General features: G+C 54.7%; 1 protein-coding gene across 1 annotated transcript in view; it reads left to right on the top strand.

Annotated features, from left to right (window-relative positions):
• The first annotated feature begins 1,349 nt into the window (after positions 1-1,349).
• The window catches only part of LOC111157603 (TRIO and F-actin binding protein), a 52,345-nt gene continuing 27,068 nt past the window's right edge, over positions 1,350-26,626 (top strand). The window contains exons 1-8 of the mRNA XM_022519158.1: positions 1,350-1,463; positions 6,196-6,335; positions 7,915-8,110; positions 9,095-9,263; positions 12,916-15,250; positions 20,118-20,232; positions 20,933-22,108; positions 24,680-24,757. Coding sequence (XP_022374866.1) covers positions 1,350-1,463; positions 6,196-6,335; positions 7,915-8,110; positions 9,095-9,263; positions 12,916-15,250; positions 20,118-20,232; positions 20,933-22,108; positions 24,680-24,757 — 4,323 coding nt within the window. The remainder of the gene's footprint in view (positions 1,464-6,195; positions 6,336-7,914; positions 8,111-9,094; positions 9,264-12,915; positions 15,251-20,117; positions 20,233-20,932; positions 22,109-24,679; positions 24,758-26,626) is intronic.

Below are 26,626 nucleotides of genomic sequence, written 5' to 3'. Positions count from 1 at the left end.
CACACACACACACACACACACACACACACACACACACACACACACACACACTGGCTCCTGCCACCTCCCCAGGTCTGATGGTGGAGAAGCCGGGAACCTTCGCCCTGGCTGCCCCAGGGGAGGATGTGAAATTCCGCAGGTCTCAGCTGAGATTGGCCACCAAGGCCTTATGTCCTGGTATGCTTTGGAGGAAACTCACCAGGTGAGGACCGGTGTGTGGGCAGATGACCTGGGGGCACTGCAGGGTGCTTGGGGTTTGGGAATATGGGTTCGTCTTCTGCACCACTCGCCTCCTGGGGCTCTCTGTGTGCAAGGAAGGCATCTTCAAGTCACTCTTTTATTGGGGTCTACCCCTTCTCCCCCATCCCAGGACATGCCCCCGGAGCCCTTAGTGGCCTCACCCAGATGGGAGGGCCCCGTGCTCAAGCCAGAACACCGGGGCTTCTTTTTGGCTAAACCGGGCTGCCTCCTTGCTGTGTGACCTGAGGTGGTTCACTTTTGACCATGACTTTGTCCTCAACTCTGAAAATACCTGCTGGCCTTTTGCTTCACTCCCAGCGTTGCCCAAGGAACCTGTGTAAACTGGTGGTGTGATCCAGTGCCCCTCATTTCCACCTCCCAGAGGGTGGGGAGGGACACAGACCTGGGCTGGAATCCAGATCAGCCCCTGGAACCTAGAGCAAGGTGTGGACCCTCAGTGAGCCTCAGTTGCTTCGTCTGAAATTGGCATTGACTTTATCTACAATGTGGGGTAACTGTGAGGCCAGGGTCCTCAAACTTTGGGGTGCATTACATCGCCTGGGAAACTTGTAAATGCACAACCGCAGACCTCACCACCTTCAAGAGATTCTCACTGGGTGGCTCTGGGGAGGGAATTGGGAATATGTTTTTATTTTTATTATTATTATTTTTTTAAGTAATCTCTTTGCCCAACGTGGGGCTCAAACTCACAACCCCCAGATCAAGAGTCGCATGCTCCACCTACTGAGCCTGCCAGGAGCTCTAGGAACGAGCATTTTATGAGCATCTCAGCTGAGTCTAATTCAGTGTCCTTGGAACACACTCTGAACAGCACTGCAGTGATGACTAGAAATCTCCGGGCAGGTGCTTGGCAGAGTGCCTGGTGCATAGTAGGTGCTTAATGAGTGTTTACCGAGTGAATGAATGAACAGCTACATGAATGGATGGATAACCTTATTTCCTTAGTCCTTATCTGTCTGGGGGCAGCTAAGGCTGGGTTCTGGGGATGCTGCCAGCCAGTTACCTGGGCCTTGCCCTCTCCCCCCGCCCCATTCTTCCCAGGTCCCCCCATAGGATCGCAGGAGCTACTTAAGCCTGACTTAACCAATATGCAGGAAGACACTGGGAATGCCCCGTGTGAACACTCTGAGGCCAACGTGCTTGCCCAGAGCTGCTGTCAAAGCTGCTTCCACCCCGAGGAGGCCCACAGACCAAGGCAGGAGGTAGGCCAGCTTTCCTGAGTGGTTGTGGTGGTCTGGGATGAGGGTGTCTGTGACAGGCTGCACCTGGTGGGCCACTAACTTGTCGCCAAACACAGACACCAAACCAAGAGGTTCTGCCCTCTGTACAATGAGCTGGTGAGACCACGTTGTGTTTCCCAAGTGCAAGTCATTCTCCTTCTGCTTTTGCGATTTTTTGCCATGGCCTCATGTAATCTAGTACTTATTTTATTATTCTTTTTTTTTTAGATTTTATTTTTATTTATTTATTTGAGAGAGAGAGAATGAGAGAGAGAGAGAGAGAGGAAAGGTCAGAGGGGAAAGGTCAGAGGGAGAAGCAGACTCACTGCTGAGCAGGGAGCTTGATGTGGGACTTGATCTCAGGACTCCAGGATCATGACCTGAGCTGAAGGCCATCGTTTAACCAACTGAGTCACCCAGGCGCCCCTTATTTCATTATTCTTCAAATAAACACCACTCCCCTTTTTTTTTTTTTTAAGATTTTATCTATTTATTTGACAGAGACCACAAGTAGGCAGAGAGGCAGGCAGAGAGAGAGGAAGGGAAGCAGGCTCCCCAGTGAGCAGGGAGCCCGATGCTGGGCTCGATCCCAGGACCCTGGGATCATGACCTGAGCTGAAGGCAGAGGCTTTAACCCACTGAGCCACCCAGGCGCCCCAATAAACACCCTTAAAAAAAATTTATACTAAAACAAAACTTTATGTCATTACCATAAATAGGAGACTAGAAGCATATACTTTATATAGAAGGTGAAAAGGGAAGAAAGAAAAGGAAGAAAATCAGAAATGTCATTAAATTCTAACTAGAGAGTGTTGTCAGCTGAAGGCTTTAAGCCTGAGTCTTGCTGTCTCTCTTTATTTTTTTTTTTAAGATTTTATTTATTTATTTGACAGACAGAGATCACAAGTAGGCAGAGAGGCAGGCAGAGAGAGAGAGAGGAGGAGGCAGGCTCCCTGCTAAGCAGAGAGCCCGATGCGGGGCCCGATCCCAGGACCCTGGGATCATGACCTGAGCCGAAGGCAGAGGCTTTAACCCACTGAGCCACCCAGGCGCCCCACCAGTCTCTCTTTTAGAGAGAGGTTTAACCCTCTTTTAGAGGGTTAAAGCCTCTGCCTTCGGCTCAGGTCATGATCCCAGGGTCCTGGGATCGGGCCCCGCATCGGGCTCTCTGCTCCGCGGGGAGCCTGCCTCCTCCTCTCTCTCTGCCTGCCTCTCTGCCTACTTGTGATTTCTCTCTGTCAAATAAATAAAAATCTTAAAAAAAAAAAAAGTTTAAAAAAAAATAAAAAAATAAAAAGAGAGACTGGGGGCACCTGGGTGGCTCAGTGGGTTAAGCAACTGCCTTCAGCTCTGGTCATGGTCCCGGAGTCCTGGGATCGAGTCCCTCATCGGGCTCGCGTTTCCATGGGGAGTCTGCTTCTCCTTCTGACCTTCTCCTCTCTCACGCTCTCTCTCACTGTCTCTCTCTCAAATAAATAAATAAAATCTTAAAAAAAAATAAAAAGAGAGATTGGTAGGTGTTAGGGAGGCATTAAAGGTACCCCAGCATCCACGGGAGACTTGTCCCTAGAGGTACTGAAAGAGTGAAAGGGGAGGGGTTTTCTCACTTTGCCATCCTCGTGGTCTTATGCCAAGCCCTGCTGTGTGTAAACCCAGAACTCCTGGTACAGAAGCTACGAGAAGCATGGGAGTGTGAGTCTCCATGGACCCCTTCAGGCTTGACACCCCCCCGCTCCCACCCATGGCTCCCTCATTCCCAGCGGGTCCCAAGGCTCCTCCTGAGCCTGGCAGGCAGCTCCACGCAGGACGTTAGGCTCCACGAAGTGGCCTTCGTAAGGAAGTTCCTGTTAGCTTCAGAGCCAGGCAAACCAGAGTCCCAGTCCTAGGTTTGCCATTTACCAGCCATGTGACCTGGTTCTTACTGTCTCTGGCTTCCCTCTCCTAACAGGGGAAGTGGGGCAACAGAACCTTCTCACTGTGGCACCGTTTAGTCCAAGGACATGTGGCTAATTCAATACACATTAGTTTCCTCTATTCCTCCTTCCCGACCCAAAAAATAAACCTGGGAGAGAATTTTCTACACGTCCTGATCCCTCCAAGAATAGCTCTCTCCCCTCAGTGCCAAGTTCAGAGAAACATGCCCCGCCAGTCCGTCTCTGACGCCCGTGCCCTTCTGCAGCAGGTGGGGAGACGCCAAGTGTGGAACTGGGAGAAACTTGGATTCAGACAGGTCTGAGTCCTAGTGTCAGTCCGGGCTGAGACTTTAGGCCAGCTCGTGTGTTCCCACATAAGGACCAGGTGCCTAAAATGTGCCAGGCATTATGCTACCCAGGAATGTGCAGACGTGGGCCCAGGTCCCAGGGCAGCCCTCTCCCTGAGGCTTTCTCTAGCTCCCCTAGGAGTCTGGGTGCTGGATGCCTCCCTTCTCTGCTCTCAGCAGAGCCTCCCCCAGGCCAGGGTGGTGAGCGGTTATCCCTGGAAATCAGGAAGCCCGGACCAGACCACAGACAGGATCTGTAGAGGGAGGATGGGCTAGGTGGGAGCGTTCTGCTGTCTGCCAGGCACCACACATCCCTTTTCAATGTATTTATTCTTTTTTTTTTTTTTAAGATTTATTTATTAATTTGAGAGAGAGAGAGAGCGCATGAGCTGGGGGAGGAGGAGAGAGAGAATCCCAAGCAGACTCCCCACTGAGCTGGTGGCCCGACATGGGGCTTGTCATGGGGTTCTTCCGGGGGTTCGATCCCAGGACCCTGAGATCATGACCTGAGCCCAAACCAAGAGGTGGATATGCTCAACGGATCGAACCACCCAAGAGCCCTTTCAATGTATTTATTCTTAAACGTATTTAACATTCTATTGATTTAACACTAATAAAATTGTATGTAATGTCTTCACATTATTTATTATATTGGAGATGTGCAGACCAGGCACTGTTCTCCGTCCTTCACAAATACTGACCTATTTAATCCTCCTGGCATTCCTAGGAGGTGGCCGTTCTTATCATTCCAGTTTTGGGAATGAGAAAACCAGGCTCAGAGTGGGAAACCACCAGGCTGAGGTCACCCAGCTGGGAAGTGGAGGCGCCAGGATTGGGCCCGATGTCTGTCTGAGGCCAGAGCCCTTGCTGACCCGCCAGACGGGAAATCAGAGCCAGGGACTGGCAATGGGGCTCGCTCAGGCGGGCAATAGGCAGCGACGGGGGCCGCGGGTGGAAGCAGGGAGGAGGGGCCGAGACAGGCTGGGGGTCCTGCTTGGGCCCAGCTGGGCCGGACCCCTTGGTGGTACCCAACCAGCTGCTTCCTCGCTCATGTGGCAAGGTCCCCAGGGCGGCCACGGCGCCAGGCTGGGCTGTGGATCTGACACCTCCCACTGTCGAGTTGTGATCAGAATCTGGCTCCAGGGCAGGGGGCGAAACTGAACCCGCACGGGCCTCCTCTGGCTTGGTGGCCCTGCAGACACCCTGAGCCCACTCCTTGGCACCGTCCAGGGGTCCGCTCACAGGGGCTTTCTCGGAACTCAGGGCGCCAGCGCCCACCCTGCCCTGTGGCTGGGCTGTAGCCTCAGCCCTGAGCGCTGAGCTCCGGGGTCCCTGGGGAGCCCGCGCCCAGGCTCCCCCCGCACCCCACGCCGGGCTCTCAGGTGAGCGGCGGGGATCATGTTCCCGTGGTTTCATGTCCCGCATTGTTCTTGGCTGGGCCCCGGCTTATGAAAGAGTAATGAGGGGCCCCTGCTCGCAGCCGGCCCCCTCTAAGGTTTCCGCTGCCTCTGCTGCCGCCGCCACGGCCCAGAGTTGGGGCCTGGGAGGGCGGCAGCGTGGGGGCCTGAGCCGGAGCCCCCCGGGGACGAGGGTGCTGACAGCCGCCAGCCACCACCGCCGGAGCCCGCCGCCCAGGTAACCTGAGAGGAGGCGGGGTGCAGGGTGCCTCGGCCACCAGCTCCCACCACCAGGGAGGGCCCGCAACCCCGGCGACGTGGGGAGGAATGGGGGGGCCCTCCCGCAGGTGAGCTGCCGCCGTTCCCCCCGGGTGAGCCCGGCAGGTGCCTCTGCAGGTGTGGCCTGGCCGAGAGCGGGCAGGGGAGATAAGGGCCACCGACTCAGGGCCCCACCTCCACCCCCAGGTCCTGGACCCTCCTGCCCTAAGCCCCCCCTGTGTCCCCCGCATCCCCTAGCAGGGCCAACGTCCCCTTCTGAGGTCTTACTTTCCCGTCCCCTCAGACTTCCTCTTTCTCCCTCAGACCCTTTCCTGAGCTCTCCAGGTGGGCTTCGCCCCTCCTCCTCATGCTCTGCCCTTGATCTTGTCTTCCAGATGCAGAAGACCCGTTTGGGCCCCTTTGTTTCCTTCACACCCTCTGGCACACACGCACATGCACCAACACACATGTAGAAATAAGCTCACGCGCGTTAACGTGCTCCCCCGCCGCCTTGCAGACACACGCACGTGTGCACATTTGCACACCCACAGGCCTTTCTACGCACACCTACCTGTACACACACGTGTGCTTGCACACACTCTGTGCCTCTGCTAGCCCCCGGCTGGGGTCCCCAGAGGTGCTGCCGGCCTGATGGACAGCTCTCCTTGAGAAGCCTGAGAACCCAGGAGGAGATGCCCGGACACTCTTCTCCATGGCCTGCTGGGGGGAGGGGCTGCGCAGGGGGAGGGGAACCCCCACGTGGGCCAGGAGCTGCCTCCTCTCTCCAACTCTGCCCCAGGAGCCGGGGAGCCCTCCCAGTGCTGAGCTGCCTTACTGTGACCTGCCTCGCCGCCCACCTGCCTCTGAGGACCCTCCCCGTTCCTCAACCTCCGGCTGCCAGTCGGTGGTGGGCCCGGGCCTTGGGCCAGGGCTGCAGAGGTAGGTAGAGCCGCAGGGCTTGGGGAGGGGCTCCCTGGAGGAGGATGCCCTCACCCACGCCACCCTTCACCCTTTCTCGATGGTGGCGGCCGCGGGCATGGGTCACATGGGTGGGTCACGCAACCTGGGCATGGGCCGGCAGTGGGCATGGTCCTCAGGCCCTAGCTGAGTTTGCTCCGGGGAATGGAACAGCCCAGCACCCACCCTTCAGGGGGCAAGGCCCCCGGCCCGCTCACGTTTCCTGGTTCCTTTGGTACAGCTTTAAAAGATCAAACAGGGGGCACCTGGGTGGCTCAGTGGGTTAAAGCCACTGCTTTCGGCTCGGGTCATGATCCTGGGGTCCTGGGATCGAGCCCCGCATCGGGCTCTCTGCTCAGCAGGAGGCCTGCTTCTCTTCCTCTCTCTCTCTCTGCCTGCCTCTCTCCCTACTTGTGATCTCTATCTGTCAAATAAATAAATAAAATCTTAAAAAAAAAATAAAAATAAAAGATCAAACAGGTGGGCGCCTGACCTCGAGGTGCTCTGGGCTCTGGGATTCCCTCCACTCCAGGCCTGAGCTGAGCTGAAGTATCACGGTGCCTTGGGAGGGCATGGCTGAGGGCCCAGAAACCTGGGTTCCAGCCTCAGCTCCATTCCTGATGGCCTAAGGGAATAAGTCATTCCCTCCTTGATGCCTCAGTTTCCCTGTTTAACAAATAAGAGGAATTGAATCAAATCGGCTTTGCTTTGAGAACATGTATGCCTCACAGACAAGTATTACTTAAAAAAAAAAAAAAAAACAACGAAACCAGCTCTGCTATTGAGTATGTTTCAGAAAGTCCAGGATAAACGAATTTGAATATCTTTCTTGCAAGACTTGTCAGAACCTTTAGTTTGCTAGCAGGCCTTGTGCTTTTGGGTAGGGAGGTAGAAGTGTGCCATACGTCCCAAACTCATCTGACCACAGACCTCTTTTTGAGGGCCGTCATCCCTTTCCATCTTGTAGGTTGACCCGTGGGTCACTCTTGGGGACACTGCCATCTGTAAGCTTACCTGGGCCTGTGGCCATCCTGACTGCCTTCTCTAAAGCAGGGTTTTCTCTTGCCACTCCCTCCCTTGGCATCCAGACTGGTGACCCTGTCATTACCCCTGGAGTTCTGCTACCTCCTGAAGCCTCCCATTAGCCCAGTACACCTGTCATCTCACTTTTACTGAGCTGGGGGTGGAGGGTCCCACTCCTGCTCCAGTGACAGAGGATTGGCTCTGGGATCACAGGCATGGTTCACCTCTCCCCCTTCCTAGCTCTGTGACCTTGGCCATGTAGCTCTCCCCCTTCCTAGCTCTGTGACCTTGGCCAGTCCCTTGAGCTCTCTGAGCCTCAGTGTCTTCATCTGTAAAATGGGCGCCATGACACGTATTCAAAGGGACACTGTTACAACTGAATGAGGCTGTCTGTATGAAGAGCCCAGCACAGCGAGGCCTGAGTGTTTGCTCCCTCCTTTGGTCTAGTGTGAGGTGTGTGTGTACCTGGCTGGGGGTATTGGTCCCTAATTCCCATGACTTTTTGGGGAAGAAGTCATAGGTCTGTCTCTTCTCCCAGGGGTCCGTCAGCAGGGTCCTCAGCAGAGGTCCCCACTGCTGCCTCCGGGAGCCAGAGCCAGGAATTGGAGGCAGGACCCTCTCTGGAGGGTCTGGCCTCCTGCCTGGGTGGCAGCTTTGACGAAGGCCTTGACTCTGGCACCAGCTCCAGCCCTGACCACGACACCCCTGATGATACCGGCGACTCGTCCTCCGTGGTGAGCTGGGGAGGGCAAGATCGCCCCTCTGTGCCAGCCCTGGGGTCCCACCCAAACCTCCAGACAATCCTCTTACACCAGGGAACTGGGCCACGGCCCTTGGAGACTTAGCCATCTCCTCGGGCCTCCTGGACCAACTGCCTGGGAGGGGCAGGGGTCTCGTCCATGAAAAGACTGAAGGAATTTCAGTGGGCAGGGAGATCCGGGTCAATCACCAGTGGGGTCAGGCTGCCAAATACAGCGGACCAGGATGTTGGGCGTGCTGACCAGAGCGAGGATGAGACTGGTTCTTGGATTTGTCCTGGCCACACACCTCTGAGCTCCATGACCTGCCCTGGCATAGATATCTGGGAGACAGAGGAGAGGGAGCAGGCTGGGGAGCCTAGGCTGGGGGCAATTTGGCTGGGAGAAGAGAAGACTTGGGAACTTCCTGGGGTATTCACACCTCAAAGGGCTGTCGCAGGGCAGGAGAGGCAGGTTATCTGTGAGACCTCCGAGGGAAAGTGATGGGATGGCAGGCGTAGGCTTGAGAAGGCTCACCACCCGCTTTGAGGTAGAGACTTTCATGGCCCCATTCCAGGGCAAGAAAACTGAGGCTCAGAGAAGGGAAGCAGCTTACCCGAGGCCATGTGTCTGGGAAGCAGAGGAGCAAGGCTTTGAACCCACTTCTGTGTGCACCCTGGGGAAGTCTCTGGGGATGCCTTTCTACCGCAGGGAGTCCAAATGCCCTGGGTTCAAGTCCCCTCCCCCCTAAACCATTTCCCAGCTGCATGACTTTGGGCAAGTTCTTAGCTCTGACGTACATGCCTGCCTCAAGGGTTGATGGAAGATTAGCTAAGTTCAGCAAAGAGCCTCTCGGGGTCCTGAGTATACAGCAGGTGCTCTTCAATGTCAAAGCCTTCCCCCTTATCTACCTCTCTCCTGCTGGGAGCACAGGTCCTAGGGGCTCCCAACACGCTTTCTCCTCCCTTCCCCCTCCTGCAGGACTGGAACACTGTTGGAAGGCAGGAGGAGGCCCCCAGCTGGGACGAGCTCACCGTGATGATCCTGAGGAAGCCCCAGGAAGGGCCAAGAGCTGACAGTGCCCGAAGGGCTCCATCTCTCCTCACCCGGTCTCCCGTGGGAGGGGATGCTGCAGGCCAGAGAAAGGAAGGTGAGTCCTGGCTAGGCCAGCTTGGTCACTGTGACCACAGATGTGGTGACGGCCTGGGGCTTGACCAGATCTCCCTGGCCATCTGGGTCCTCCGGCACTTCTTACTTTGGTGACCTGAGTAACAACAGTACAGTCCCCATGTAATTATGGAGCAGCCACAGTGTGCCATGTGACCTGCTTTAAATACATCATCTCACAACTGGTTGGTTAGGATCAGGTTGTAACTGACAGAAACCAACTGAAGATAAATGAAATGACTCACAGAAGTAAAAAAATTAGGTGGCTGTGACTTCAGGTATGGCTGGATCCAGGTGTTCAAATAGTATGAGAAATCGGGTCTCCGCTATGTTTTCTTCTGCTTTGGCTTCATTTTCAGCCAGACCTTCCCCTGGTCGTGGCATGATGAGCCCCAGCAGGACCAGGCTATATCATACCTACAGATCAGCTCCCAGGAAAGAGGGTACAGTCTTCCCAGTAGGGTTTTTCCTGGAACCCAGCGTGGGTCCTATGCCCACGTGGGGATAGAGTGGGGGAGGAGATTGCCTACAGAAAATCAGGGGGATTGTTTGCAGAGAAAAGGAAAAGGCCACTGGGCAGGCCTAGCCCCCAGATGCCCATGACCCCGGTGAGCATCTCATAATGTGAGCCCGGTATGGGTGATGGGAGCACATGGAACATGGGAGTCCAGCGGGAGAGAGAATGCTAATGTGGGGGGGGCACCCACACTCTGACCCTCCCTCCAAACCTGTTTTTCCTGCTGTCTGTTCCATGTCACCACCATTCTGACGACTTAGGCCCCAAATCTTGTGTTCTCCCGATTTCTCTATTTCTTCACCTTTGTATTCAATCCGCAGCTCTGGTTAGCTTCACCTGCAGAGCACACCTCAAATCCGTCCCCTTTTTGCCATCTGTACAAGTATTCCCTGGCCAAGCCACCAGTGCCCCTGCTGGGATTGTCACTAGAGTCCCCTCCAAGCCTCCGGGTTCTGCCCGGCCCTCTCGGTCCATTTCCCACAGCAGTTGGAGCCACCTTTAAAAACATGAGGGGCTCTTGAGGGGCTCAATTGGTTATACATCTGAATTTTGATTTTGGCTCAGGTCATGATCTCAGGGTCGTGAGATTGAGCCCTGCATTGGGCTCCGTGCTGAGTATGGAGCCTGCCTGAGGTTCTCTCTCTCCCTCTGCGCCTTCCCCGCTCACATGCATGTGTGCTCCCTCTCTCTCTATCTCTAAAAAAACAAACAAAAGCATGAATCAGATCTTATCACTGCCCCATCCCCACTGCCTGGCCCTCTCAGGCCCTGGGGAGAGGGTGCGTGGGAAGAAGTAAGATCACAGAGGAAAGAGGGAGCCAAATGTCTCCCTGGAGTGAGAGCGGCTAATAGGCAGTTGGGATTTTGTATGAAATACCTGCTTTCTTGCTTTTCATGCAGGGCAGTGCGGGGGGGCAGGGGGACTGTCACTCTGAGCCCTGCTTGATCAAAGGCATCCTCGGAGGGACAGGCTACACAGAGCCCCGCTGGCCGGGGACAGGACATAGGACACGGTGCCCCAGGACATCTGTAGAGCCTTCCCTGTGTGCACATAGGGGTGCTGCGGGACAGAAGTCAGATCCTGGAGGGGGGGGCCTGGGCCGAAAGGGATGCTCGAGATGGGCGGGCAAAGAAGAAGGGGGGGATGGTGATCCAGCGGTGAGGCCTTGGGAGTTGTGGGAGCCCAGCTCAGCCAGCCCTGCCTCAAAGGGCGAGGCAGGCAGGCGCTACAGGAGGATGGAGCCTTTCCAGCGTGCTCAGCACTTCCTTCAGCCGGGGAGAACGAGAAGGCAGGCGCCTCCCCGATGGAGCAGGGATGCCCGTAGGGGTGGCCAGAGCCTCACCAGCCATGGGAAATCCCTGGATTTTCTTTGAAATGCCGCTGGGAGGCCCTGATTTTTTTTGCCATCTTTGATTTAGAGATAATTTTGGATTTATAGCAGAGTGGTGAAGAGTGGAGAGAGTTTCCATGATACCCATTGCCGGTTGGCCTAATGTTGACATCTTACAAAAACAAAGTCCGACTACCAAAATTAAGAAATTAACATCGATAGAGCACCACTGTCTAAACTATAGACTTTATGTGGTTTCGCCCATCTTTCCCACTAATACCCCTCTGTGGTCCTGAGCTCCCATCCCACTGCGTGGACACACCGTGTCTCCCAGTCTCCTCCAGTCTGATAGCTTTCTGGTCCTTCCTTGTAAGCAGGGGCGATCTAGCTGGGTTTGCTTTTGGAAAGGATCTCCCTAAACGGGACGATGACCCAGGGCCCCCAGAGCAACCATCTAGGCAAGGGATGCAGGTGGTTGATGGGGTTGGGGAGTCTAGGAGGACAGGATTTGGAACAACACGGGGCGTCAGTTCATCAGACGACAATGAAAACCTGAAGGGCTGCTCTGTGCTTGGTTCTGGTTCCTTGCTAGGTGCTGGAAATTCAGACTTCAGGGATAGCAGCTCAGAAAGTCGAGAGGAAGCAGAGCTTTCCAAGCAGGAGGGAGGCCATCTTAAGCATGGCCTTTATTTTATTTTATTAAGATTTTATTTATTTATCCGAGGGAGAGAGAACGTGCGAGAGAGCTAGCCCAAGCTGAGGGGGCGGGGGGAAGGGTAGAGGAAAGGGGAGAGGCAAACTCCTCACTAAGCAGGGAGCCCAACATGGGGCTTGATCCCAGGACCCCGAGATCATGATCTGAGCCGAAGGCAGATGCTTAACCCACTGAGGCCCCCGGGCACCCCTTAAGCAAGACCTTTAATGAAAGCAGTCGTGGCTCCTTCTGGAGGAGGCCACCGTACTCTTTACTCCTCTCCTGAAGCTCTGGCTCAGGGACATGTACACAGCTAGGGGCCACCCCATGTTGGGTGACCAAAGACTGAGGGGGCTGGAGGGGGACTGAGGTCATGGTGGTCTGTCCCTGGGGATGGGAGTTGGAAGGGGTCCCTGTTTAGGGCAGTTGAGTAATCTCTCCGACCAGGGCTGCTTACACTGTAATATGCTTGCAAATCACCAGGGAATCTTATTAAAATGTAGATTCTGCGCAGTGCTCCCAGGGGTGCGCCCTGAGAGTCTGCATTTCTAGCAAACTCCCAGGTGAGGCCTACAGGTTCACAAAAGCCCATCCCAGGCTCATGGCAGCCCCAAGAGCCTCTGGGCCAGGAGCCTGTCTGGGTTTAAGGAATGGGAGCTTTCTAGAGCTATCACACATGATAGAGCCTCATTAGAAGAGATATTGGGAGGGGGGTCTCAGAACCCCTTTGCAGGAAGTAGGATAGGGAAAGGGAAGTTGCTAGGTAGCTGCCACCAGACCCACCTCTCCCGCCCTCGGGTCACGTGGGCGATTGGCTGTACCGCTCCGGGGACTCCCAGTCTATGTGCCCTTCCAGCTCTAGGAGCCTACATCCCAGTGACCAGTCAGGTGGGGTTTCCATTTCCAATTCTGAGCCTCAGCTTGAGAGAGGCCTTGGAGCTTTCTCCGATTAAATCGCTCCAAGGGGTGGAGTCACTTGGCTTGGACAGTGGATCCTCTAAGAAGGGGCTCTGGGCTCTGCCTTCCTCATCTGTCCCAGGGGTTGTGTGTGAGACCCCTCCCTGTACCTTGAACCAGCCTCTCCTCTCTCCAGATCCCTGCGGTGGGAGCCGAAGTGCCGGACAGCACTGGGCAAAGCTCCGGGGAGAAAGTGGGCACTTTCTGGAGCGGCACTGGTCGGCGCTAACCCAGGCTTCCCGCGCGACACTGCCGGGCGGACCTCGCGGTGCCACCCCCCAGGCTTCCTCTCTCCATCGTTCTGCCCAGAAGGACGCTGCCCAGACTGCTTCCACACAGGTCGATACCCCCCGAGCCTCTTCTCCCACACAAATCACCCAACGGGACAAGCCCAGGACCTCGTCCACCCAACAGGACATCCCCAGGACCGCCTTCACACAGCACAACACCCCCAGAGCCTCCTCTCCCTCAAGAATCGCCCAACGGGATGACCCCAGAACCTCCTCCGTCCAACGAAGCAACCTTCGAGTTTCCTCTCCCACCAGAACCACCAGACAAGACAACTCTAGAACCTCTTCTGTCCAACAGGACAACACTCAGACTTCTTTTCCCACGTGTACTCCTCAGAGGGACAATCCCAGAGGCTCCTCTCCCAACAAAACCACCCCGCGGGACAACTCCCGGGCACCCTGTCCCCAGCGGGACAATCCCGGAGGCTCCTCTCCCAACAGAAGCACCCAGCGGGACAACTCCCGGGCATCCTGTCCCCAGCGGGACAATCCCGGAGGCTCCTCTCCCAACAGGAGCACCCAGCGGGACAACTCCCGGACACCCTGTCCCCAGCGGGACAATCCCAGAGGCTCCTCTCCCAACAGAAGCACCCAGCGGTACAACTCCCGGGCACCCTGTCCCCAGCGGGACAATCCTAGAGGCTCCTCTCCCAACAGAACCACCCCACGGGATAACTTCCGGGCATCCTGTCCCCAGCGGGACAATCCCAGAGGCTCCTCTCCCAACCGAACCACCCAGCGGGACAACCCCAAAGCTTGTATTCAACAGAACAACCCTAGGACCTCTTATAGTCAACGAGACAATCCACAGTCTTCCTCTCAGCGGGACAACCCTGGAACATCCTCCCCTCGATGCTGCACAAAACGGGACCACCCTGGACCGTCATCTCCCCATCGCTCCGCTCAACGGAACAATCCCAGGAATTCTTCTCCCCATCGTACTAACAAAGACATCCCCTGGGCCTCCTTTCCCCTCCGCCCAACCCAGAGTGAAGGCCCCCGAACCTCTTCCCCATCTCGCTCCAAGCAAAGTGAGGTTCCCTGGGCCTCCATTGCCCTTCGGCCAACCCAAGGGGACAGGCCTCCTCAGACCTCCTCTCCCACTAGGCCAGCTCAGCGCGACCCACCTCTGTCCTCCTCTGGATCTGCCCAGCACAGCTCGCCATCTCAGGCTGTGTCCTCCTTCCATAACCCGGGCCCCCACAGTGCCTCCCGGACCTCTTCACCTCTGTACCCTGCTACCCGCGGGGCACCCCAGACCTCTTTGGAGCCCTCCCAGCCTTCATGCTCTGTCTGTATTGGGCATCGGGACGCCCCTCGAGCTTCTTCACCTCCTCGCTACATGCAACATGACCCATTCCCCTTCTTCCCAGACCCCCATGCATCTGAGAGTGAATTGCCCCACCACAACCCCCCCTACATACCTCCAGCCGTGTGCATTGGACACCGGGATGCCCCCCGGGCTTCCTCACCCCCCCGCCACACCCAGTTTGACCCCTTCCCCTTCCTCCCAGACACATCTGATACTGAGACTCAGTCCACCCAGCACAACCCTCCTCAGTTCCCCCCACCTGTGTGTATTGGGTACCGGGATGCACCCCGGGCCTCCTCTCCGCCACGCCAGCCCCCAGAACCCTTCCTGTTATTCCAGGATCTTCCCAGGGCCAGCACTGAGAGCCTCGTCCCCTCCACAGACTCTCTGCACGAACCCCCCCACATGCCCACCCCCGTGTGCATCGGGCACAGGGATGCGCCCTCTTTCTCGTCCCCTCCACGCCAGGCCCCTGAGCCCTCCCTCTTCTTTCAGGATCTCCCAGGGACTAGTATGGAGAGCCTGGCCCCTTCCACTGACTCTCTGCATGGCTCCCCAGTGCTGCCTCCCCAAGTGTGCATCGGGCACCGGGATGCACCCCGAGCCTCCTCCCCACCCCGCCACCCCCCCAGTGACCTAGCACTCCTGGCACCGTCACCTCCACCAGGCAGCTCAGGGGGCTCCCGGGGCTCAGCAGCCCCTGGGGAGACCAGGCACAACCTGGAGAGGGAGGAGTACACCATGCTGGCCGATCTGCCCCCGCCCAGGAGGCTGGCACAGAGGGAGCCAGGGCCCCAATGCAGCAACGGTGGCCGCACCCGCAGCCCTGGCCGCGCGGAGGTGGAGCGCCTCTTCGGGCAAGAGCGCAGGTGAGCTCAGGGTGGGGCCAGCCAGGTGGGCTGGGGAAGAGGCTCGGTGGCAGGACAGGTGGAAGCTTCACAGGCTTAGGTTGGCAGATGGAAAGGGTTCAGACCCCCACCCTGCCACTGACTGGCTATGTGACCTCGGGCAAGTCACTTCATCTGTTTCCACATTTTAGGAGTTTTTTTTGGACAACCGAGTGATATTGTGTGTAGCCTAGTGGTTAAGAGCAAAGACCAGGGTCAGGTGGGCTGAGTTCAAATCCTGGGTCAAACCCATTCCCCAAACTATGTGACCTCGCGAAGTGATTTAACCTCCCCGAGCCTCAGATTCCTCATCTGTAAAATGGGGAGAATGTTAGTACAGTAATTTCAATAAGTTTAAACTCTCAAACCCTTTCTTTGATCCAGAATCACAGGTTTATTTTTTTTTTCCTTCTTACATGAGGGAAAAGGAAGTACTTATGATTTTTTTCTGCTTAAAAAAAATTTTTTTAATTCTTTTTTTTTCTGCTTTAACCAAGAAAACTCATGGGTCACCTTGAACTTCAGAGAACAGAGATGTCAGTTTAAAATGAATGGCCAAAGTCACATATTTTTTTTTTAAGATTTTATTTATTTATTTGACACACAGAGAGAGATCACAAGTAGGCAGAGAGGCAGGCAGAGAGAGGGAGGAGGAAGCAGACTCCCCACTGAGCAGGGAGCCCAATGCGGGGCTCGATCCCAGGATCCCGAGATCATGACCTGAGCTGAAGGCAGTGGTCTAACCACTGAGCCACCCAGGCGCCCCAAGCCACATATTTTAAATAAGAGAACTCCCAGAATTACAAATTTTGTAGAAATTACATGTCACTTTCGTGGGACGTGGCAACAGTGTCGGAAGTCCTTTCCATGTATCCCGCAGTGTCCTTGGTCAGCAGGGACACACAGGTGGTTTATGACCCAGAACGTTAGCTTTGGCATAGCTGTGGGGAGGGAAAACATTTTCTCCCGATCTGGCTGAGATTCCTTTCTCTGGCAGTTGCAGTGTCAAGAGTTTTCAAGAACCGGGGCTGGAATTCCATGAGTTAAGGTTAAGAGAACCCGAAAATGTAGGTCTGGAAGTCTCAAAACTTAGGGTGTATAATTCAGTGCATTATAGTGTATTGACTGAGACAGAGTTTTGTAGCCATGCAAAACCTCATTTGAGAACTTTCCACCACCCCAGGAACGGGTCATATTTTGCATTCCAGAATTTTTCTGTTTTCCTTGAGGCAATGTTTTCTGTTAGATTTGAATCTACTAGAGCAACCTTACCTCTGATTCTTCAAATTTCCTTCTCCAGTAAGTTTTATCCATTTACTACTACCCAGGTGACAACGTGTGGGGTCTCCATCATTAATGTAATTCTCTCTTTGGCTTTAAAAAAAAAAAACACACATACACACACATTTAAAAATTTTTTTAAACTAATATATACTGTGTTATTTGCTTCGGGGGTACAGGTCTGTGAATCATCAGGCTTACACATTTCACAGCACTCACCACAGCACACGCCCTCCCCAATATCCATCACCCAGCCACCCTCTCCCTACCGCCCTGCATCCAGCAACCCTCAGTTTGTTTCCTGAGATGAAGAGTCTCTTATGGTTTGTCTCCCTCCCTTGTTCCATCTTGTTTCATTTTTTCCCTCCCTACCTGCCACGGCCCTCCACCCTGCCTCTCAAATTCCTCCTATCAGAGAGATCATATGATAATTGACTTTCTCTGATTGACTTACTTCGCTTAGCACAATACCCTCTCGTTCCATCCACGTTGTTGCAAATGGCAAGATTTCGTGGGTTTTGATGGCCATGTAGTATTCCATTGTATATATCTACCACATCTTCTTTATCCATTCATCTGTTAATGGACATCTGGGTTCTTTCCATAGTTTGGCTGTCGCGCACACACACACACATTTTTAATTTTTTTAGGGCAGCTTTAGGTTCATAGCAAAATTGAGTTGAAAGTACAGAGATTTCCCATTCAGCTCCTATCCCACCTGTACATGCAGCATCCTCCTCCCCAACCCTGACTACAACAGCCCCTGCCAGAGTGGAGCATTTGTTATAAACCCTGAACCTACATTGACACGTCATTATTACCCACAATCCATACTTTACAGCAGGGCTCCCTTCTGATGGGGCACATTCTGTGCGTTTGGACAAATGTATAATGACATGTATCCACCATTACGCTGTTACACAGAATATTGAACTGCCCTAAAAACCCCCATGTCTTTGGTCTTTTTATGATTACTATTTTTGGTCCAATATCAATTTGCTTATCTTTGATTTTATCTGATAATTCAGCAGGTACACTAAAGGTCTTTAAACCACAGTTATATTTTCTTCTTCTCGTTCTTTTTTTTTCTTTTTCTTATGGGGATAACTTTGAGAGAGAGAAAGCGTTTATAATAGAAGCCAGGAATATGTTTATAATCTTGTTAACCGCTTAATTATTTTTCCATAGGTACTTATATTCATTTTATTTTACTCTTTTTAAAGTTGTTTACCTTTTTAAAGCTTTATGGTGGTATAATTGGTAGACAAGAAAAATTGCATATATTTCATGTCTACATTTTGGTGAAGTAAACTATCTACTTTTTAACCAAGGCTTTATAACTCTACTAAAGACTTAAAGTTTTTTTTCTCTTGTATGGCACTTTTTCCAAATAGAAAAACATTTGCTGTCTGAAGATGAAATTTTAAAACCTATTTAAGTATCTGTAAGGGACTGATTGAAAGTTTTGAGTGGGTGGCTAGAGGACCATGCTTTTATGTTCTCCCATATATTCATTTAACATGTGTTTATTGAGCATCTACTCTGTCTAAGCATTGCATAACTGAGCCTGGAAAATTTCTCTTAACGGGCTATCACATTAAAGCATTAGGCGTTTTGGCTTGATGGCTTCATTTTTCTCCCCTAGATGCCTTTGGAATTCCTTATCTTAGCATCATATAAATACTTTGTAGTCTCTTGAATTTAAAACAGAGCCTTCATGGAATTTGCTAGACTTGATGCCTTTTGTTCTTTCTAAAAGATTTTATTTATTTACTTGACAGACAGAAATCTCAAGTAGGCAGAGAGGCAGACAGAGAGAGGGGGGGAAGCAGGCTCCCCACTGAGCAGAGAGCCCGATGCGGGCCTTGATCCCAAGACCCTGAGATCGTGACCTGAGCCGAAGGCAGAGGCTTTAACCCACTGAGCCACCCAGGCACCCTGCCTTTTGTTTTTCAATACCCTCTCTAAGTAGAGTAGAGCCCATCCAAACCTCCAGAGGAAATATGTTTCCTTTGCCACACCAACACTGAGGAACAGGCAGCCCAAGGGGACGGGCTTCTCCTTTGGCTTCTCAGAATGTTCTTGAATCCTTTCTTCCTATCTCTCGACTCCACATGGGGGAAACTTCTCAGAAGGGATGAGGGTCGGGCAAGCTGGAGTTTATACGGCGGCAAGTGCTTCCACTCGAAAGATCACCCATTCTCCTGTCCGCCCTGCACCGAGTGGTTTTCTCTATTCTCCTCCCCAACAGAGTCACGTTTGGGGCTTTCGCTTTGTGGAGCCTCCAACATCTGGTTCGGGGGAAAACTCCCTCTGAGGCCTCAGATCTCGCAGAGCAAAGAACCCCCCACCCCCGGTCTCAGATAGATTAAAAATGGAAGCGGAGCAGGCAGCACTCAAACACAGAAGCTTTAACTCCAGGGGAGAGAAATTTGGTTTCTTGTGAGTCTACTGCTCAGAACTCAAAAGAAAAACTTGATGTTTTAAAAAATATTTTATTTATTTATTTATGTGAGATCGAGAGTGAGCGAGCATGAGCGGGGGGAGATGCAGAGGGAGAGGGAGAAGTGGACTCCCCGCTGAGTGCAGAGCCTGATGCAGGGCTCCATCCCAGGACCCCGAAATTATGACCTGCGCCGAAGGCAGATATTTAACCCACTGAGCCACCCAGGTGCCCCTATGGGTCTGATTCATGGCTACCTATTAAGCAAGACAATGAACTGGAATGAGGGACTTTTTACAGCTTAGAGGTTGGATGTGGCAACAATGCCCGGAGTCCAGGCGTCTTAGAAGTGACATTTGCGTGGACAGTTTATGTTGGCCTTTCCGGGAATGTAGAGGATGTTTCTTCCTTCTGATCTTGCTCAGAGCTCTTTCACCGGCAGCTACGGTGGCCTGGGGTGTTCAAGGCTAAATGCTAGAGCGCTCTTAGTTAGGGAGCCAGAGGAAAGGCGGGCCTGGGAAATCCCAAACTCACCATGTGGACAGGAAAAGGTCAGTAAGAATGGGATATGGGGGCACATAACTATCTACATCTCCCCTCCCACCTCATGGGGTGCATGGACAAACTGGGAAGGTCAAGGGCTTGGCACCTGGAACATAGGAAGTGCTCAGTTAGTGTTTGCTGTTACGATCATGTGTGCACAGTGCCTGGCGCACAGTAGATGCTCAATAAATCTTAATTCCCACAAGGTCCAGTCTAAATTTTGTCTAGGGGTGAGTGGTGGGCTGCTCGTGGGGTGGTGGTCAGAAACAGGAAGTATTAAGTGAGACAGGAGGCAGTCGAGGCCAAGGCTAAGCGCCCCCCCAACACCTGTACTTAAACTTTTCCCCACTTCATCGCCCTCCGAGGTAGATAGATTAGAGCGGTCGACCATCCTCATTTTTCAGAAGGGGAAACTGAGAACCTGAGAGGATCATCCCTTACTTGGGGCCCTTCGATGTGGTCATGGTGGGGCTCCCCAGTCTCCCACATCTCCTCCTATTGGGGGTGGGAGTAGAGGAGCAGGGATGCTGGGAGTGGGACAGCCCCAAGGTCCCTCAGAGGGGTGGCTGCATTTGCTCATAGGAAGTCCGAGGCACCGGGGGCCTTCCAGGCCCGGGACGAGGGGCGGTCACAGCGGCCCAGCCAAGGTCAGAGCCAACTTCTCCGAAGACAGTCCAGCCCTGCCCTCAGCAGGGAGGTGAGCACTGCCAGTCTGCCCTGGGGCCCCTGCACCCCTGAGACATGGGCCACTGCTTCTCCCCTCCCCCAGGGACCAGGCAGGGATCTTGGGAGGGGAGGTCCTTTATGAAAGGGTCAGAGTTCCCATCATGGGCATCCGGCTTCCTGTTCTCCCAAAGAGCCAGCAGCTCTTGGCAAAATTGAGAAGGACCCCACATTAGTCTTTTGAAGATGGCCCTTCTGTGTTGTCGCCTTCCTTCCTTAGGCACCTGCTATGTTGAGACATTTTCAGGGAAAGCTCTGGATGCGTCATTCCAGCTTTAAGGGCTTTCTCTTCCAAGGTGGCGAGTCGTATTTTTAAAGAAACTCTTAGAGAGCAAGGCAGACCCAGTGGAGTGGGGTATTGGTAGTGAAAATTCCGGAACCTGATAGCGCAGGTCGGAATCAGTACCTTTGCCCGGGGTGTGTGGGGGAGCAGGAAAGTAAGCAGCATTTTAAAGATCTCTTTCTGAAAGTGAGGAGACTGGGTGAAAGGAAAGAGCTGACCCCCCCAGGGAGGGAAATCAGGGACCCTAGGTGCTTTGTGACCTGCTGTCCTCCAGGCTGCCGCGGAGACACAGACTGCCTCTCCCCAGGCCTGGTGAGGACCAGTCTGTCCTAGAGAGAGGCCGCCCGGTCAGGGTCCTGGAGCCTCACCGAGCCCCTCACCTCATCCTCAGGTAACCAAGCCCCTTGCGAAGCAGGCAGAACCAGCCCGGCGGAGTCAAACAGAGCCCTCTCGTCCCAGGAGCCCTGAGAGGCGGCCTGAAGGGGACCGGCGGCTCCAGGGGACCTCGCTGCCCCCAAGGACATCAACCAGGACCCCTGAGAGGGAGCGGCGGACAGAGAGACCTCTGGAAAGTGGCCGGGCAGGCCCAAGACAGCCTCTGGGGGGGTGGCGGAGTCAGGAGGGGCCTCCAGGAACCCAGGGCCCTCACAGACGTCTGGAGAGAGGGTACAGCAGCCAGCAGGAGGGCCCAGGCCTGGGGGGCTGGCAAGGACTTGGGGAGCCCAGCTGGGGGCTTGCCAGAGCCCCAGAGGGAACTTGGAGGGGCCCTCTCAGGGAGTCTGAGGAGAGCTGGGAACAACAGAGTGGCCCCGCCGGCCACAGGGGGCAGGCAGAGGCCTGGGAGGAGCCTCCTGGGAAGGGGCTTCGGGAGGCCCCTGACAGGCCAGCTCTCAGAGGCTGGACCAGCCTGCAGGAGCTGCCCAGTGCCCACCAGACTAAGAGCCCCCCAGAGAACTCCAGGGTAGGCCCAGCAGAGTTCTTGAAATCCCAGAGGCCTGAGATGCCCATTACCATGGGCTGGGGGGCTGAGGGAACGTGCCCACACCTGCACAGTCCTGAGAGGCGATCCGAGCTTGACTGGAAGGACCTTGTGGGCCTTCTCGGGGCGCCCAGAGAGGGGGCCTGGGGCCGGATAGAGGAGCCGATGCTCACCTCCCACCTTCCCAGGTTGGACTGGGAAGGCCTCCTGGAGCTCCTACGGGCCCAGCTGCCCCACAAGGACCCAGCTGGACACTGGGGTCCCCTGGCCCCGGCTTCAGGGGGTCCTCCGGCCCCAGCTTCAGGGCCAGAGGTGGGTTCCCCAGGCACAAATGGCATCCCGGAGCTAGAGCGACAGGGCCAGCCTGATGGCTGGGAGGAGTCCGCCCTGGTCAACGGACAGAGCCAGAGCGCTGGGCAGTGGCCCGGGAGCTCCGCCCAGCCGCCCAGCCCTGCCTGCTCCTCCACCCAGTGGCCAAAGACCAGAGTGACGAGGGGACCAGAGACCTCACCTATGGCTGGTCTGGAAGAGATGGGCCAGCTGGGGAGCAGGAGCCCTGCAGAGGGTCCCGGCTTGCCAGAGTGGGAGGTAAGTTCATCTCCCGTGCAAGGGGCAGCCTGACAATCTGCCCCACCCAGACAAGTATCCTTTGAAAGGCCTCCCTCCGGCTCCTGCACACCCTCCGAGACTCAGCCCTAACCCTCCCTCCTGACCAGCACTTTCCCAGCCCCCAAAATGGGCAGCAGTGATAACGACCCACACTCTTTGATGACCGGCATTAACTACCAGCTAAGCCCGGGTCTGAATGTTTTCTGGATATTTTCCTCATTTAATCTCCATAGCAACCTGATGAGAAAGGCACCGTGTATTCTCAGATCAGGAACCTGAGGCCCAGAGAGCACACAGCTAGTGAGGGCCGGGGCAGGCTGTCAAGCCAGGTGCTCTGCCCAGGGCACACCCCTTTCCATGCTGCCCAGGCTCTGCTTCCTGTGGCCTCTGGTGGCTCCCACCTGACCCTGGCTGGGACCGCAACCAGTGCGGTCAAGTCCCCTCCCCCACTGCCCTATTCAAAGTTCCTCAAAGTCCAGACAGCATCACTTAGCCCTCTCTGGCCCCTACAGCTCCTCTTAGGCACAGAGAAGAGGTTGTGCAAATGCTGATTGGGTTGAGCCAGGAGCTACGCCCGGCTGTTTAAATCAGGGCACGTGTGCAAGGTAGGCCCAGGGCCTGGCACAGAGTAGGAGCTCACTAGGTCCCTTCCCTGCCTCCTTCGCCCCAGCGGCAGGGACCCTCTGCCATTGCCCGGAGCCTCTACCTGAAGATGGTGGCCGGGGAGGGTCCTGGAGGCCAGAACGGGGCCTCAGCTCCCTGGAAACGCAGCACATGCTTTGGGGCACCGAGCTTCTCTTGCCCTGTAAAATGGGACCAGCTGCTTCCCATCTAGCCTTCGCAGGGGTGATATGGAGGCTCCTGCCCGATCACCCAAACTCCCTCACTTCCTTGATGTCCCGCCCCACGCCGCCTCCTTCCTGGACGACAGGGAGGGTTCATGCTGTCCCGGGTTCTGAGCCTGGTGCTTCACACCTTATGCCTCCCATGCCTCGGCCTGAGAGAAGGCTTGGCCTCGTCCAGCATTTACTGGGGGTCATGCATGTATCAGTTGTCCCCAGTGTCCAAAGCCCCAGTTTTTAACTGCCATGTTGTAAATCCTCTGAGCACAGGGCCCGCCCAGGAGCCCCTTCCGCTGTATTTCTCTGAGGCTTTTATCTGCTGGCTCTCCAGTCGACTCAGTGCATGGACAAAAGAGTTGCAGGGATGAACCAGCTTGGTCCTGCTGTCTTGGCCAGAGGGGGGTTGGGGAATTTGGAGCCCCTCACCCCAAGAAGCTGTCAGGCTAATCAGGGAGGCAGATGGACCCCAGGCAGCTCGGGGAGGAGGGGTGCTCGGTCGCAGTGGATGCTGGGACACGGCTGCCTGGCCCACTCTACTGGAAAGATCCTTCATCTGCATTTGCTCAGTGGTGAGGCCTCGGGAAGTTAGCCATGGCCTCCAGGGAGGAGCAGGAGCAACAGGTGTTTAAGGGCATTTCACGAATAACACCGCAGAGGTATTTACCAGGTTGCTGGGGTGCCATTTGGTCCCCCTCTATGCAAATCCTTGGCCTGACCTCCTCCTGGCCTTCCTCCCACCCCACATTCACTCTCTCTTTGTGGAGCTGGTGGCAGAGCTCCGCGGGACCATCTCATCTTCCTACCTTTGCACAGGCTTTTCCCATTGCTTAAAATGCTCTTCCCTTCCCTCTTCAGTCACCAAACACTCATTCATTGTTCAACTCTTAGACCGGGTGCGTTGCTCTGAGATACCTTCCCTGAGTACCCACCCCACCTCTACGTTGGTAATGCTTTCCTTCTAGGCTCAGTGATTCTGCTCCCCTCCATCTGGCCACACTCAGTTGCCATTTCCCCCATAAGAAAGACGGGCTGCTTGGGGGCGGGAGCTTCGTCTACTTTATCTCTGCCCTTCTGGCCCCTGGCCCAGGACATGACACAAAGGAGGAGCTCAACTCAATGGATGATTGATCAGTGAATCCATGAACCTTGAGTGCATGCAAGAAACAAATGGAGGGTGGGTGGGTCATGGGTAGATGACGGATAAATGGTGGACAGTGGTTGTGTAAGTGGGCGATGGACAGATAAATAGGTAAATATACTACATGAGAAAGGGCCGTTGGGTGGAAAGTTAAGTGGGTGATGGTGGAACAGGTAATGGGAGTTGGACAGATGATGTTGTTTAGATGACAGATGGGATGATGAACTGATGGAGGGATGAATATGAGTAGAAAATAGACAGATGGATGGTGTGTGGAAGGGTAAATGTGGCATATGGATGATGGGCGATGAATGAATGTTGGAAGATGATGGATGGTTGGATGTTGGATGGGTTGAGAAAGGCTACATGGATGGAGGATGGATGGATGAGTAGGATGATGGATGTTGAATAGGTTAGGGAGTAGATAATATAGGGGTAGACTTTGGCTGGTTGGATGAATTATACATGGGTCCATGGGTGTTGGATGGATGGATGACGAATGGATGGATAAGAAGGTGGATACAGTCTGGGGAATAACATGGGTTAAGCTGTGTTCTTTCTTATCTCCAGTTCCAATCAGAGGAGCCTGAGGAGTCAGAACCAAGCAAAGGCCAAGACTCACTGACCGACCAGAAGCATGCAGACTCGGTAGTTGGGTCATGGGTGTGGGCTCATAGGGAGGTAAAGGGAAGGGAAATCAGGTTGGAGGTGGGCTGAGGTCTTCTGATGAGCTCTGGGATTGTCCAGACCAGGGTTGGCTCCACCACGGGGTCATCTGTGTGCCTGGTAGGGCCTTGAGAGGAGGGGGTCCAGAGGTGCTGGGTCGCAGAGCCACTTTTGGGCCTGAGGTTCTGCTTTTGACTTGCAAGGATGCCCTGAAAAGTCACTCCTCTTTTCTGGGCAAATGGCAATTTGACCCCGATGAGGTCTGAAGGCAAGGCCCTTCTGGTTCTGGAGGGCTGGCCAGGCAGGGAGAAGGGATAGAGATTCCAAGAGCTAGAGCCAGAGAACCACTGAAGAGGGCTGAGGAGGTGCTGCTGTCCACTGAGCCTGGATGGTCTCCAGGGCCCCGGGCGGTTGGGAGAGATGTGTGCAGGGGGCGGGACTTAGCGAGCCTGCCGGGAGGCCTGGCAGGCAGCTGGAGCCCATCACTGCGTCCCGCCCCTCCCACAACCTGCCAAACAGACTGTTCTCATCACCCTCGGCCTCCAGAGAGGTGAGGTCAGAGCGGACAGCCTGGAGCAGCGGGAGGCAGGGCGAAGGAGACAGACTGCTTGGGGCTGTGCTTTCCTCATCCTGCCCTTGTTGCGCTCTTTCCTTGTTGCGCTCTTTCCTCGCTGCCGCCAGAGAAGCTGATTGGTGGTGCTGGGAGAGGGGGTGAGGCATCTGTCTGGCAGCCTGGAACCCCCTGGTCTGGCCCTGGAGCTCATCAGAGCTGGGCGGGGGCGGATTCTGTCCCTCCCCGTGCAGATGAGGGAACGAGTCATCCCAGGTCACACAGCGAGGCAGAGGCTGACCTCCAGCTAGAACCTGGAGCTTGGGACCCCCATCCTGCAGTCCCTTTGCTGCCTGGACGCTGATTCCTGGTTCTGTCCCGATTCCTCACGTGGCCTCCCCCAGTGGCAACAAGATTTTCATGGCTTGGTGGCCCGTCTCCCTGTCTGTGACAAGGGAGTGGACAGAGGACTGGTCACTAAAGGCGCTTCTAGCTCTCACGGGGGCTCTGGCAACTTTGCTCTTCCTCTTTCTGGGTTATTTCTTCATACTTCCTGGGGCCAGAGTTTGGTGAACAAGGAAGAAATAGCCATCTAGGGGTCCCCCGCTAATCTCCACCAACGTGGAAACCTCTCAGTATAGCCCCAGGCAACCAGGACTGGACAGAGCTGATGCCTGTCTTGTTCTCTCACTCGTTCATTCATTCATTCATCCATCCATTTATTCATTCATCCACGTACACTTAGCCAGCACCTTCTGTATGCCTGGGTGTGGGCCAGGAGCCAACTGGATGCATGGAGCTCTTGGTCCAGTGGCCAGGGCTGTGCTGGGGGAATGTGGTGGCAAGGTGGGGGAGCAGTCCCTCTCCCAAAGCCATCCCGGGCCCGTGCTCTGATGCTTTAGGTCCCATTGCCAGATGATCTCTTGATTCTGAAAAGTGGGGATACCTGGACTCTCTTCCAGTAAGGACTGTCTTCCAGAAGGACTCTCCTTCCTCTCTGCCAGTAAGCTGTGCCTCTGTTTTGCTGTGGCCTGTCTCCCCAAGGATGTCTGCAAAGGGGCCGCATTTGGGGGGCCTGCCAGGGATGGTTGCAAAAGTCTGAGACTCATTCCTTTCATGGTGGGGAGAGGAAGGCAGATGGGGGGGGAGTTGTGTGACCTTTTGGTGTCAGACCAGTTGTTGCTGTGGCGAAGGTATTTCAAGAAGCTGGAACTATGCAATTATATGTTAATCTCCTGATTCTTTAACATTGGAACCTAACGCAAAATAATCGGAAAACCCTATGCAGGCTGAACACACGG

Source organism: Enhydra lutris, unplaced genomic scaffold (assembly GCF_002288905.1).
Source record: "Enhydra lutris kenyoni isolate GAN:26980312 unplaced genomic scaffold, ASM228890v2 scaffoldscaffold55, whole genome shotgun sequence".
NCBI classification, from domain to species: Eukaryota; Metazoa; Chordata; class Mammalia; order Carnivora; family Mustelidae; genus Enhydra; species Enhydra lutris.
Note: the sequence above shows the minus strand (reverse complement) of the source record. Positions and strands in the feature narration are given on the sequence as shown.